General features: G+C 33.8%; 2 protein-coding genes across 3 annotated transcripts; one reads left to right on the top strand and one right to left on the bottom strand.

Moving 5' to 3' along the window:
- The first annotated feature begins 4,538 nt into the window (after positions 1 to 4,538).
- LOC141405607 (E3 ubiquitin-protein ligase trul-1-like) lies at positions 4,539 to 5,912 on the top strand. Its single transcript, XM_073990138.1, has 2 exons — positions 4,539 to 4,807; positions 5,156 to 5,912. Exons 1-2 carry the CDS (start codon positions 4,686 to 4,688, stop codon positions 5,787 to 5,789), a joined length of 756 nt encoding a protein of 251 aa, XP_073846239.1. The 5' UTR covers positions 4,539 to 4,685; the 3' UTR covers positions 5,790 to 5,912.
- LOC141405606 (uncharacterized) lies at positions 5,797 to 9,756 on the bottom strand. 2 transcript variants are annotated; one of them, XM_073990137.1, is made up of 3 exons: positions 9,736 to 9,756; positions 9,479 to 9,517; positions 5,797 to 8,530 (listed from the first exon to the last, which is right to left on the bottom strand). In XM_073990137.1, the coding sequence occupies exon 3, from the start codon at positions 8,500 to 8,502 to the stop codon at positions 5,974 to 5,976; it is 2,529 nt and encodes an 842-aa protein (XP_073846238.1). In that variant the 5' UTR covers positions 8,503 to 8,530; positions 9,479 to 9,517; positions 9,736 to 9,756; the 3' UTR covers positions 5,797 to 5,973. The 2 variants fall into 2 exon arrangements, with proteins under 2 accessions (XP_073846238.1, XP_073846236.1); XM_073990135.1 differs by having other exon boundaries at positions 9,574 to 9,753.
- Positions 9,757 to 15,468: the final 5,712 nt, after the last annotated feature.

The following is a 15,468-nucleotide window of genomic DNA, read 5'->3' as shown; positions in this document are numbered from 1 at the left end:
GGTTGAATGTGTGGGACTTCGGTGGATTCCTAATTTTTCAATGTACCTATTAGGTCTAAATAGCTCAACTCGAAAGAGAATTAATTCAAATATCACTCTAAAAATGACCTTCGCCTTAATAAGGCAAAACAAAAAAATGATTTCAGCATGAACCAGGCTGGGATTCGAACCTGGGACCCCAACAATCAAGTGACACGGTTGCAGGCGTCTTAGCGTTCTAAGCCATCAACTTGTCAAAGATTCCGATGACAAATATTGATGATCAAAATCTTCTGATACAGAAGAACAAATAAAATAAAGGTGGAAAAAAGCTGCCTTAGTATTTGTAATAAAGCATTGAAAAATAGGGTTACCAGCCAAGTCGGACTATAGGAAAGGTTTGGAATTAAATGACTAACATTAAAAAAATAAATAAATAATTCGAATATACAAATTTCGAATGATTTGTGATATAAATGCTAGTCTCCAAGCTTAGCCTTCGTCCACCCACTAAAAAACACCATTCAATATGCCTGATGATCGGTCTAACCACCCGTGAAACGTAGCATAGTGGTTGAATGTGTGGGACTTCGGTGGATTCCTAATTTTTCAATGTACCTATTAGGTCTAAATAGCTCAACTCGAAAGAGAATTAATTCAAATATCACTCTAAAAATGACCTTCGCCTTAATAAGGCAAAACAAAAAAAAAAGTTTTTATTTGCCAGAAAATTGCCGTAAAAGTACGATGACTGTCAGTTTTGTTGGACCGTGTGTACTATGCTTTAGATTCTTGTAGTACTGGAACATAAAAATGTTATCGTAATAAAAATTAGTAACTTGTTGCAGATTCTGGAACAGAGCATTAATTTCAATAGATTTTAGGTTAAGGATTTTTAACCGGGTAATATCGATAGAAAAAAAATAACTATCAATATTTAATTTCGAAAAAAGAATCGACACTTTCGATAGTGCCATAGAATTTTTTCCAGCTCTAGTTCTTGGTTTACATTTACGAAATCCACTCGATTTCAACTGTCAAATCCATAGGTTAAACGTCAAATAAAATCCAGATGAGATTTCATTTGACGTTTGAGCTATGGAAGTAACAGTTGAAATCGAGTGGATTTCGTAAATGTAATGTCATGTTCACACGAGCGTTTCAATTACGTTGTTCGCCTGTCGAACGACGTACACGAATTAACCCGTTTCCACGACACCATTCTTAATTAACAGAAACATAAACAAAATTTCCTTCATTTTTGTTTCCTTGTTTTCACGAAAATTTGAACCAAAAACACATAAAATACACATCAAATGAATAGGAAAAGCAATAGACTTTCCTTCAAATGCATCTTCTATATTTTACTACACACATTTCATTCATTTTTTCCATAAATTCTGAATAATTTTGTATTTTCAATATATTTTTATATGTTTCTATTTTCAAAATTAAAGAGAGAGAGACATGTCAAAACAATGTTTGTGTATACAGACTTTCAGGTATTTGTTTCCTTTTTGTTTCTGATTTTTTACGCGATTTTGAACTAATGGACAAGAAATGTGTGTGGAGTTAAGAAGGAAACACAGCCATCTTCCTCCTGCATCTATATAAAATGTTTAGTTCATTAATTTTCATTCATTTTTTCCTCTTTTCTAAAAATGTTTGTGTTTTCAACAAATTTTTAAATTTTGAATTTGGACATGTCATAATTAATTTTTTCGATAAATTCTCTCATTTGTTAGGGATGGGACATATTTATTTGTAGTTCAGAGAGTATTTCTAATCGAACAACGTAGAAAAATCGTCGTTCGTTCATAGAATTTTGTGTGGGGAAATAAGTAATTTATTCGTAGTTATGGGTCGAACAACGAATAGAGAACGAACGACGTACCGTGGAAACGGGCTATAAACCAAGCATTTGATTAAAGCGGGGTACACACTAGAGCTGGCAAACCATCGATATTCCCAACATTAGATATTTTCGATGTAATATTTTAAAATATCGATATTATCGTTAAGTTGTCAACACCATTAATTTGGAGATGAAAATGGCGGAAATGTCATTTTGCACAAGTAGTTCACAGAAATGTAAAGGAGAATAAACAATTGCTTTTATATTATAAAAATATTAAAAAAATGCATTTTACTTTTCCGAAAAATGTGTACGTGTAACTACGGACATACTTTCTCATACACACAAAACCGAAAAGCAGCGAAATTTCTATTTATTTCAATGAATTTTAGGTTGCGGATTTTTGTTCCGATAATATCGATAGACAAAACTATCTATCGATATTTAATTTTTAAAAAATAATCGACGATAGTGCCATCGATTCTTTGCCAGCTCTAGTACACACGATCAGTTTTTACTGTCGATTTTTCGGAAATATCGATAAGTGTCAAACTGTCCAGCAACCACAAAATATTTTGTGGTTGCCTGATGACTGACAAAAATGAACGGCCACACTGACAAGCAACCGATTATTTGAGCAAAACTGACAGTCAAAACTGATCGTGTCTACTAGAGCTGGCAAAAAATCGATGGCACTATCGATAATATCGATTGTTATTTAAAAATTCAATATCGATAGATAGTTTTGCCTATCGATATTATCGTAATAAAAATCCTTAACCAGAAACTCATTGAAATAAATAGAAATTTCGCAGCTTTTCGGTTATGTGTGTGTAAGAAAGTAAGTCCGTTGTCACACGTACACATTTTTCGGTAAAATAAAATGCATTTTTTTACATTTTTATAGAATAAAAGCAGCTGTTTATTCTCCTTTACATTTATGCGAACTACTTTTGCATAATTTCAAGAAAATCATTGACATTTCCGCCATTTTCATCTCCAAATTAATGGCGATGACAACTTAACGATAATATCGATAGCAATCGATATTTTAAAACATTATATCGAAAATATCTAATGTTGGGAATATCGATGGTTTGCCAGCTCTATTTTAGGTACGGGGTTTTTAATCCGATAACATCGACAGACAAAACTATTTACCGATATTATTAAAAAAATAATCGATAGAGCCATCAATTTCAAACTATCGATATTGCCAACATTAAAGAGCAGTACACATTGTCAGTTTTGAATGTCGATATTTTGCAGTTATCGATAACTGTCCAACCGTCCAGCATAGAGCTGGCAAACCATCGATATTCCCAACATTAGATATTTTCGATATAATGTTTTAAAATATCGATTGCTATCGATATTATCGTTAATTTGTCATCGCCATTAATTTGGAGATGAAAATGGCGGAAATGTCAATGCTTTTATTGGAATTTTGTACAAGTAGTTCACAGAAATGTAAAGGAGAATAAACAAATGCTTTTATTTTATAAAAAATGTAAAAAAATACATTTTATTTTACCGAAAAATGTGTACGTGTGCCTACTGACTTACTTTCTTACACACACATAACCGAAAATTTCTATTTATTTCGATGGATTTCAGGTTAGGGGTTTTTATTACGATAATATCGATAGGCAAAACTATCTATCGATATTGAATTTTTAAATAACAATCGATATTATCGATAGTGCCATCGATTTTTTGCCAGCTCTAGTCCAGCAACCACAAAACATTTTGTGACCGACAAAAATGAACGGCCACACTGGCAAGCAACCGATTATTTGACCAAAACTGACAGTAAAAACTGATCCATAATGTTATCGAAAACAATTGCTCTGTTCCAGAACCTGCAAGAAGCTACTATTTTCTACTACGATAACATTTTTTCCTTTATGTTATCGGAAAAAATAGTAAAAATTAGTAGATTCTTGCAGTACTGGAACAGACCAAATAATAAAAATTATTAGATTCTTGTATTACTGGAACATAGTCCTTGGTCACACTAGAGTGTTTCATTGAAACAATTTCATGAAAACAAGGGTTCCTAGGTCGAGTTCCACAGTAGAGTGATATCATGAAGTTGCTGTAGTGGGCAACTCGATCTATAAATACCTAAAAGTTTCAATGAATCCACTCTAGTGTGACCTTCGACATACCAAAAGTAAAAAATGTTATCGTAGTAAAAATTAGTATCTTGTTGCAGATTCTGGAACAGAGCATTAATTTCAATAGATTGGTCTGTTCCAGTACTGTAAAAATCTATGGCCTGTTCCCGTACTTTATAAAGTGGTAAAAGTCGTAAAAGTCGTAAACGATTTTCATATAAATTTTGTGTACGGGAACGCAAAATGTGTAAAAGTGGTAAAAATTGTAAAAACTTTTTAGTTCTGGAACAGAGCTCTACTAATTTTTACTATTTTTTTCGATAACATAAAGGAAAAAATGTTATCGTAGTAAAAAATAGTAGCTTCTTGCAGGTTCTGGAACAGAGCAGATTTTAGGTTAAGGATTTTTAAACGGGTAATATCGATAGAAAAAAATAACTATCGATATTTAATTTCGAAAAAAGAATCGACACTTTCGATAGTGCTATAGAATTTTTGCCAGCTCTAGTTCAAAATGTAGCCGGGCCACATTAAATGAGTTATGTGTTTGATTAATTAGTTATCGATAAAACATGACTCTTTGTTTGAAATTGTCATTTTGCCGGTTGTTGTTCTATGGGAAAGTCCCAGATTTTTTTCTGCCTAGAATTCACAGATAAGATATTTGAGCTAACAAAGGAGTGCTTGTTACACGCTTATAGTCATCGGTATAATTAATTTGCAAAGAAGTCATGCCCGTTCTAAAATCACTGTGTCCCATTTGTTGTGGATCTTTCAATAATTCCAAGGAAATATACTCTACTAGTTGTGGACACATTTTCCACTATGGATGTTTGTTGAATTATCAATTACTGTAAGTTTAAAAAATTAGAAGAATTATGGACTTAACATGAGCTGAAGCATTAAGCTCGAATCGGGACCTGATCACAAATATATATAACATTTATTGCGGTATGGGATATGGGCCTCCGAAGTTAAATGTCGGCCACTTAGAGAAAATTTTTAATTTAAAAGAAAATGTTGTTCCCGTTCCCTAGATTGGCTCCTGTCCATAGGAGAAAGTCTTAAATCCCCGGCCGAAGTCCGGCTATATAGGAAAAATTATAATTTTATCCGAGCTTAATGCTTCATCTCAACTTGCTCCGAATTATTTAACTACCCGGCATAATAATAACGCGCAAATATTGATCTTATCAAATAGAAATGCCGATTGTCCCCAGTGCAAAGCTTATCGACCACTTGCACATTTAGTTCATTTGGAGTTTGACGAGAATGGTGATGATCCCATGATATTAAAAGAAAATCTACAACAAACTTCTGATGAATTGGCCAAATTAAAGGAACACCTCTATGAACGGAATCTAGCATTGGCCAAAAGTCGTACGGCAACTGATCACGAGCTAAATGATCTCAAAGCAGTCGTAACAAAACTTCGTACAAATATTGTGTGCCTAGAAGGAGCAGAGAAAAAGAATCGCCAGAAAATTTGCATCCTCAATGAGGAAATATGCCAAATAGAATCAGCCTCCGAGAATACAATTGCCAATCTTAAGAGAGAATGTGATGATTTAAAAGACAAATTGGAAAATAGTTCTACAAAGTTGGCTATAGAATTGTCTAAAAATCAAAAATCGAAGAAAGGTAGACAGCCACAAGAAAAGCCAATGATAAATATAAACTTAAATAATGATAAAATTAATAATTTGGAAATGAAAGTGTTGCATCTGTCCGAAGAACTTGAAAAAGAAATTACCCAAAACACTGAACTTCAAATTGAAAACATGAAATTAAAAAATTATATTGAATGTATGAATATATACAAAGATAAAAAGTAAAATGCAGTTTCTTGAGATATATGTAGATAATATATATAATATATATTATAAAATGAAGCATGTATTATTCCAAAAAGCATTTAATATTCCTTATTAATAAAATATTTTTGTTTCAATAATATATGGGTGCTTAACATAATTTGCTTTGCAATATAGTAACTATTTTTAATTACTGTAAATTTATTCAATCAAGTGATTGTATAGAATAGTCACGTGTCGGGGTGGTTTCTTTCTTTGCCTCAATATGACGTAAAATGTCTCTGAGTGTTTCTAGATGTTGAGTGAGGTTGGATGATGCCAAATCCGATGCAATTTCCTGTACACCCTTTTTGCCATCCATGGCTTTTAACAACATTATTAAATTTGGATCCAATTGTGGGGATGGAGTTGCTGGTGACTCCAGGGAAGTTGGATCCTGATCCTGTTCTTTTTCATTGTCTTCTTCCTTGTTATCATCGGATTCCGCATTGGGATTTGTATCATCAAGTTTATCATTTAATGTTGTTGTTTGCAAAGAAGAAATTTCGGTATTTTTATTAACCAAATCATCATTTTTTTGATGAGTAATTTGATCCAATGTTGTTATAACTGTTCCGTTGGCTTCCGATCCTCTTTCCTGAGAGCTATTGTCCATTTTTGTTGTTGCGCTTTGAGGATCTGTTTCAGTAGTAGTTGCATTTGAAGTTATTTGGGCAATTTTTTCATTTGCTTTAGGTTTTTCTTGGTTTAGAGTTGCTTGAATGGCCTCTTGCAAGGTTTTGAATTCCATGAAAAGACTTTGACCACTGTTAGGTGGTGCATTTGTTTGTTTGGGCACGGTTCCGGTATTTTCTTTATTAGCCACTGATGGTACATTTGATTGTTTGGGCACGGCACCGGTATTTTCTTTAGTAGCCACTGACGGTACGTTTGTTTGTTTGGGCACGGCTACGGTATTTGCTTTATTACCCATTAACACAGAAAGTTGATACTGGGTTACAGCACTTTGTTGAGGACTGCTGATAGCATTCGATTTTGTTGTAGCAACTGCTGCTGTAGTTGATGGTATAAGTGGAACAGATGGTTGTTTGAGAATTCCTCTATTAAAAGATATATTTGGCATGGTGAGATTTCCGGCCATTGGTGGCATGAGTGGGAGTGGAAAATATGGTTGCGTTGCAATACCCCCAGCTGAAGCACCGGATACTGGGACTGGAAACAGACCTGCATTTGAGGATGCATTTGTCTTGCCATGATTCAAATTGCCACTATTTTGGTCGTTAGCCCTAAATGGATTGTAATGGTTTCCCTTGCCTTGGCTCATTTGAGATTGGTCTTTACGCTCATTTATATTATTTGCATTAGCAACGGAATTGCTTCCAGTGGTATCAGTTTTATTTTCTGCTTGTCCATATCTGTTTCCATTATTTCTTCTACCCCTGTAGCTACGATTGTAACGTTGATTTCCACTTTTCAATTCACTTTTTGTGCTATGAACGCTAGCAGTAGGAGATTGATCTCTGCGTTCATTTATCTCATCAGTTTTATTTTCTGCTTGTCCATATCTGTTTCCATTATTTCTTCTACCCCTGTAGCTACGATTATTGTAACGTTGGTTTCTACTTTTGAATTCACTTTTTGTGCTATGAACGCTAGCAGCGGGAGATGTTTTATTAGCATGGACAAAGGGCAATGGTTTGCCACCATTGACTGGATGTGGTTTATTTGCATATTGGGAATTAGAAGGTTTATAATAATCCTTAATATCGGCCATGTCGTTAGCGCTGGAATCTAAGAACTTGAGAAAATCTGTAATATTGGGCTTTTGCTCCTGCTGACATTGGGCTAACCAATTGTGACAAATATCTGAATCCAATTTACTCATTAAAATATAAATAAGCCAATGATCACGTTCACTTTGATTCATCGAGTCTAGAGCTTTTATGATATCAGTGGCCACATTTGCTATACCGCGCAAATCGTCTTCATTTGCCCTTTTCATTGTGGGTATGTTCATAAATTTCTCAATGTATGAATGAACAATATAAAGTGGCCGATCAAATTGATCTTTGAGGCGTTTCCAAGCAGTTTCATAGTTCTCATCAGACGATGGCATGTTTTGTATTATTTTATAAGCTGTACCGCGTAGCAATGATTTTAAATAATTCATTTTTTGTCTATTCGCCAGATTTGGTTTTGTTTTGAGAGCACTAGTATAGAGTTCTTCAAACGATGGCCAATCTTTATACTCCCCAGTGAATGGTGTAATAACAACATTGGGAAAAATATCATCTTGTTTCTTTGTCGTCTTCGAAGAAGAAACAGGTGCAGATTTTATTGATGATGACGCAGACGTCGTTTCCAAGTTGTTTAAACGTTCAACAAGCTGTTTTATCAAATCACTTTGCTGATCTATAATTGGATTTGATTCTTGTGTTGTGGGTTTGGGTATTAAGGCATTAAGCAAACATTTCGCATCCATATATAGATCTTCACAATCGTGAAACTCCTTACTGGGATCTACATAATTTGCATTATTTTGATGTTTATACAAATTTGTGGTTATTTCAGAAAATTGAAGCCAAATATCTTCCAAACGCTTGAGACGTGTTTCAATTTGTTCAGCTGTGGGATTGTCGGGTGGATTTTTGGCAAATGTCATTATACGATCAATGGAACCTTTTAATAGATCACGTCGCGATAATAATGTCTTCATATCATCTGTTGTCCCCATCTTTGTTTAATACAACGATAAATAAATACTAAAATTACAAAATTAATTTAAAGATTTTTAGATTAATTTGCAATTCGGCTTAAATGTCGTTTAGGGGCACCTCTCGGATCGTGCTGAAATTTTTACAGTATATAGCCCTAGGCATCCTGAATACAACGATATATAATTTTCCGGGGGGAAGTCCCTACTTCCCGAGATATGGGTCTTGACATTTTGCAATTCTAACGTGGGCAATATGGGCATCGTTTTAAAGCTTATGGAGAGTACTTTTATGCACGCGTTTTGATCGCGTAGCCCACTTTTGACCCTGTCCATAGGAGAAAGTCTTAAATCCCCGGCCGAAGGCCGACTACTTAAGAACACTTTCAATTTAAAAGAGAGTTTTGATCGCGTAGCCCACTTTTGACCCTGTCCATAGGAGAAAGTCTTAAATCCCCGGCCGAAGGCCGACTACTTAAGAACACTTTCAATTTAAAAGAGAGTTTTGATCGCGTAGCCCACTTTTGACCCTGTCCATAGGAGAAAGTCTTAAATCCCCGGCCAAAGGCCGGCTACTTAAGGAAACTTATAAAAACTTAATAAATTATTATTGGAAAATCTAATTACCATTATTAATTATTGGCGGCATTGGAAAGTACTCTTCGTGAGCTTTAAAACGAGTCCCAGTAAAAAAGTTAAGACTCATATCTCGGGAAGTATGACTTCCCCCCGGAAAATTATATATCGTTGTATTCAGGATGCCTAGGACTATCTACTGTAAAAATTTCAGCCCGATCCGGGAGGTGCCCCTAAACAACCTAAAGTTGTGAAAGTACGAAATTTCCGAAATGTCAAGACCCATATCTCGGGAAGTATGGACTTCCCACAGAAAATTATATATCGTTGTATTCAGGATGCCAAGGGCTATCTACTGTAAAAATTTCAGCCCGATCCGAGAGGTGCCCCTAAACGACACTTGTTCCTGCAATTCTTTTACCTTTGCTTGATATCAACAAGTTTTTGGGTGTCGCCGTGTCTGTGCAGAAAAAAATTATTGATTATTTACAAACGATTTATTATAAAGCAATATACTTTTTTGCTATACACAAATAATTATTCAATAAACAAAAAGACATCCACGCAAGTTTTAAATAATTAAAGAATTCCCCGTTTTAATGTTTTTTAATTAATTTTTAACCATTTGAAGAATATTTTCTCACATTTCTCGCAAAGAGATTGTTATCGATTACTGACCTTTCGAAAATATTAAACGAGGCAGCAACACGTCGAATTGTGTAATTGATTGATTCGCATTCGTTTCGTTTTGCATTATAATTATTTACAATGAATTATATATACTAAAAAATGAAAAAATGTCAAAATATTAAATATGTCTTATGCCAGACTATGAAAATTTTCATTGAAAACGTTTTGCAATTTTCTTCCAAATTTTCATTGACGTCTACACACATATATGAAATCATATGAAAATGTTGATATTTTCATTGCTTTGCATTGGTTTGAGAGTTACGAATTTAAACACAAAGAATAATTTCAGATTACAGAACCTTGTGTACATAGTTTCACCCCCTTTACACCTCTTACCTATAAACTCATTTTCATGTTAATGAAAATTTTCATAGTCCGACATAAGACTATATTGGCTACAAATCCAGATGAGATTTCATTTGACGTTTAACCTATGGATTTGACAGTTGAAATCGAGTGGATTTCGTAAATGTAAACCAAGCATAAAGTTACACGCTGAAACTTTCCCATTATTTTGGCGTTTATAGATCGAGTTCCATAATAAAGTGATTTTATGAAATTACTGTATTGGGTAACTCGACCAAAAGGCCTGCGTACATAAGCTGCTCTGCCTGATTGCCTTGCTTTCCTGCTTCATTTTTGATATGATAAAAATAAAAGAATAAAGAAGGCCGAGGAAATTTCGAACTGGGTTGCCCTTTTCTTTTTTATTCTTTTATCAGAAGCAAGCAAGGTAAGCAGGCAAGGCAGCTTATGTACCCAGGCTTTAGTCGATTACAAGAAGTTACTGGACTTGTACAAATTTGTACAAATTGTTTATAAAATACATCCTCCGTTGTTTACCAAAGGAAAGACTCTCTCAGAGAGGCTAAGCAAAAAACCCTACAAATACTCTCTCATTTATTTTGAGAGAGAACTATTAAGGTAGATGTATTAAGGGTTGTTTACACCATCTATCAATGTCGTATGAGATGCCAAATTTTCTACCTGCGAATGTTGTACACATAGTGTAACCACTATGAAAATTTGCATCTATCAAAATGATTTGGCAACTCATATGTAAATTTTTCATTTAGGGAGCGCTCTATTTCATACGGCATTCTCGTATGTAAACATAAATTTATCAGCTGTTTTCTGACATTCTCAAACAAAAAATGAAAAACAAAATCTTTTAAAAAAAGAAAATGGAAAGGTATGTGTATTAATAATAGTCAGTAAAGTAAATAAATGGCGTTTATAATGTTATTTTCAGATCGATAGGTCGAAAGAAGCAGTCTTTGAAATGATTGTTTGGTGGCAAAAACATGAATGCCTCTATAACTCCAAACACCAATTCTACCAATTCAGTTTCCTTCAACCAAAATTAAAATTTGCGCAAAATTGCAACTCAACAATAAATGTAAATAATGAAAAAAACAGCTGTTTTTATATTTTTAGGTTATGTCATACGAAAATAACACTTGCAGGTATGAACGCACAAATTGAAAGTTGTATGGATGACGTCAATTTTGACAAACATAGAGAATGTCGAATGGGTGAAGAAATGGCAGCTCATATGACACTGATAGATGGTGTAAACAGCCCTTTAGCAATCTGTTGCAACAATTAAAAAGGTTTTGTAAACATAGATAATTTTCTTATTTTCTTAGCACTACTTTATTCCGAAACTATTATTCAATGTATTATTAACAAATTTCACAAATACTTACATTTTTTCATTCATAATTTTGGTTTTTAGCTTTTGTTTTAAAATAAACACTTTTTTTGGCGTCTACCTTTATAATATTCCCTGAAGATTACCTGATCGATTACCGGTTACTATAGAAAAAATCGATAACATTGCTTAAACGTTTTCGATCGAGTTTTGTCTTGCCACACGAGCAAATTATCGATCGAATCGAATCACGTAATTGGGCCACTGGTCAATGGTGGATTTGCCAGGTCTAAAGCCGCATTGGTATGACCCAATTCTGTCCAAGTCAAACAGGATAATTATGAATGTAAACTCCCAGTGAGTTTTGTCTTTCTGCCGTTTTAACTTAAAGGAAAAAGTGAGAAAACTCCCGGGGAGTTGATATTCATAATTGGGCTGAAAATTTAGATTTTAACTAAAAAATTGATAGTTTTTTCGCCATAAATCCGTCAAAAAAATTAAAAAAGCCTCTCGCTTAAGTACAAGCTTTTTATATGTATGTATGTATGTATGTATAAAATCCCACAAAAACATATGAAGATGGGATCATCCGTTTTCGAGCTACAATGGGCACCGCATTCCAAAATTACATTTTCAAAATTTTGCAACATATTCTACCTGTACTTCAAAACGAGCCAGTAAAAAAATGTTTCATTTTTTAAAATCTGTAAGTGGCCATAACTCCTTTAGTATTCATACGGGTATGTTCTGAGACACACTTCACGCCTCAAGCATTTTGTTCAACCAATTTACGTTTATTTTTCGAGTATTTTATGGATGGACTAGCGTGTACTCTTCTTGTTAAATACCCTAATGAATCTTAGTCCCAAGAAAGAAGCAAAATGCTTGAGGCGTGAAGTGAGAGGTGAAGTGTGTCTCAGAACATACCCGATAATATGTGTGTTCGTTTACTCAAAATTTGTACAAATTGTTACTGGATGTTGTTCGTTTACTCTACAGTACAATGCAAAAGACCTTAGTCGGTTACAACAAGTTACTGGACTTGTGCCAAGTTTACACTTGCGCTCCAAAATCCATTGGATTTCACGAAATCCTGAAATACACCCCGGTGTTTACACTTATTTTTTGTTGATTTCAAACATATGACAATGATCAAGGTAGATGCATATGCGCAGCTGATTGAACATGAATTTTCAAGACAAGTTGTTGTAAATTGAATTAAAGATCAAAAATATTCGACAATACAGAACTTTACAACTTTATTTAAAAAATTATCATAAAATTATCTATATATCATATCAATTGTGTATAGTACCAAAAAATAAAAAAAATAAATAATGATTTTATAGTTGAGACATCATAATAATAAATTTTGATAGATAAAAGTTGTGCTCAGAACCTACAAAATATTAGTACATGCAGTAGTTGTCCCGTTTAGTACTAAAAATGAGTTCCCGTATTCCGAAATCTAGCAAGACATGCACTTCTCTTTAAACAAAAATAGCGCCGAATAACACCCTCTTCTCCTGTTTTCTGCCATACAATTTTGGCCTATTAGAAACTAGCAGCAAGCATGTTCATATGTTCATTGGTATCTAATATTATAGCTGATACGTTGATTTTGACATTTTTGCTGGAGTTTTTGCAATTTCCGTCATTTCCCGTTTACGTATTTTTAGGAAATTTGTATAGGGGAGACATTATTTTACAATTAGATCCATTTTCTAAAATTACCATTAAAAAAATAGCATTGTAAGAAAGTTTTTTTAATATTTTTGACGTTGTTTACAAATTTTGATACTAAAATTTGTTGTTTCAGCAATTCGCACATCTACCTTGTTTATTGTGATACGTGAAAAGTGTTGCAACTTTTGGTACTTTTTTAGGCAAAAGCAAGGTTGTATATCATGTGTACTGTGATTTCGATGTTGATTTCGCTGAAATCACGAAATAAGATGATTTCATTTTTGTATGCGAAATCATGATAAATTTTACATGATTCCGCGCGAAATCACGAAACGCCTTCGAAATCACGAAAAGACGCCGAATGTAAACCAAACATTGTACAAATTTGTACAAATTGTTGAATAAACGAACACACCTAATCTCTATTTATCTCACTACTTCCCTTTAACGAATGTAGTCTAATTTGAAATCATTTTTTCTCATTTGCTATGAGGAATAATTCATCAAGTTAAAATAGCAAATACAGTCCACACAACATTTTGGGGCATTTTCGTTGAAGACGTGCTATTTATTAAGGTAGAAACAGAATCAAAGAATCAATCGTCGCTTGCTTTGCTTGCTTCCCAAATGTCAAATTATAAAGGGATGCCAGAGCCTCGTAAAGAAGAACGCAGGCGGATTTGCAAAGAGGCTCTGGCATTCCTTTATAATTTGACATTTGGGAAGCAATCAAAGTAAGCGACGATTGATTCTGTTCTGGCCCTTATGCTTGGTTTACATTTACGAAATCCACTCGATTTCAACTGTCAAATCCATAGGTTAAACGTCAAATGAAATCCAGATGAGATTTCATTTGACGTTTGAGCTATGGAATTGACAGTTGAAATCGAGTGGATTTCGTAAATGTAAACTTAGCATTAAGCCATGTTTATATTATAGCCTTGTGCAGGGTTAACCTTCTTTATGAGGATTTGTTTGACGTATATGTAATGGAATTGACATTTAAAACCCAGTGGGTTTGTTAAATCCGATTATATATAAACGTACTATTAGTCTCTTCCATGGTACAATTACAAAGGTAGATGCCTCAGCCCAGCTGATCGAATCTAAAACGTCAAAAAACTAGGAATTCGCTATGAAAAATCAAAACAAAAAACCATATGATTCGGTAAGTAAGAGATAGCATGTGTTCACTTCACTGTACAAACACAAGTGATAAAAAGAGACAACAAGAAACCATTCGGCGAAAATTTTGACAGTTTACATTACAAAAAAAGTTGCTTTGTTGTAGCAATTCGCCGATGCATCTACCTAAGTAATTGTACCATGCTTCTTACTTTACCTTCAGCGGAATCCCAACAACCAAACTAATTACTTATGGCTATATCACACCATATGCTTTTTCACATGTATGTTGTCACTTTGGGTATACTAATATACAGACCAGGGGCTCAATTCTTGTTCTATGAAAATTTGAAATGAAAACTTTTATAAAGGAAATAAATGTCAAATGAAAAAAAAATTATAAAGAAAATATTTTTCATTTCAAATTTTCATAGAACAAGAATCCAGCCCCTGGATTCTTTATAATTTTTTTCATTTGACAGTTTTCTCCTTTATAAAGCCTTTACCTAATTAACTGCGTGTTGCGTGTGCGTTCAAAAAAAAAAAACAAAATACATGTATTTGTTTTTGTTTTCAATTTGAAATACATGAGCTGTGTTCCTTTACTTACCTGAGGTTACCATTTTTACCATTTGTTGCCATTTTTACCATTTGTTGCCATTTTTAACCTGCAAAGCGTTCCTTAACCCGAAAAGTGGCAAAACTGCAAGCAATTTTTAAGAGAGTGAGAGGGGAGAGAGAGCGAAAATGGCTTTCTCTTCTACCACAGGCTACCAGCAAAATTTCTGCAGGTAAAAAATGGCAGAACTGATTTTTCGACTTTTGTTTGACGATTATTTCACAATGAAAAAGAATGGACAAAAACAGAAGAAAAAGTCGAACGCTGACAAAACTAAATTAAAAACTGTGAAATAAAAGACGAAAATTGATTTTTTTTGTTTCTTTTTGACATTGCTGCCAGATCTACCATTTTTCCGTTCCTTTACTTTTCTGGTAAAAATGTATACGAGAGAGCAATTTTGAGCGATTTTGACACTTTTCTCTTTTACCACGGTTACCATTAAAAAAGTAAAGGAACAAAGCTATGTATTTTGTTTTTGTATTTTTGAACGCACACGCAACACGCAGTTAATTAGGTAAAGGCTTAAAAGTTTTCATTTCACATTTTCATAGAAACAGAATTGAGCCCCAGGGGCTCAATTATTGTTCTATGAAAATTTGAAATGAAAACTTTTATGCCGAGCATACACTAT

Source organism: Musca autumnalis, unplaced genomic scaffold (assembly GCF_047663935.1).
Source record: "Musca autumnalis isolate F117 unplaced genomic scaffold, ASM4766393v1 scaffold_5, whole genome shotgun sequence".
Lineage (NCBI taxonomy): Eukaryota > Metazoa > Arthropoda > Insecta > Diptera > Muscidae > Musca > Musca autumnalis.
This window is presented reverse-complemented; position numbering and strand designations above follow the sequence as displayed.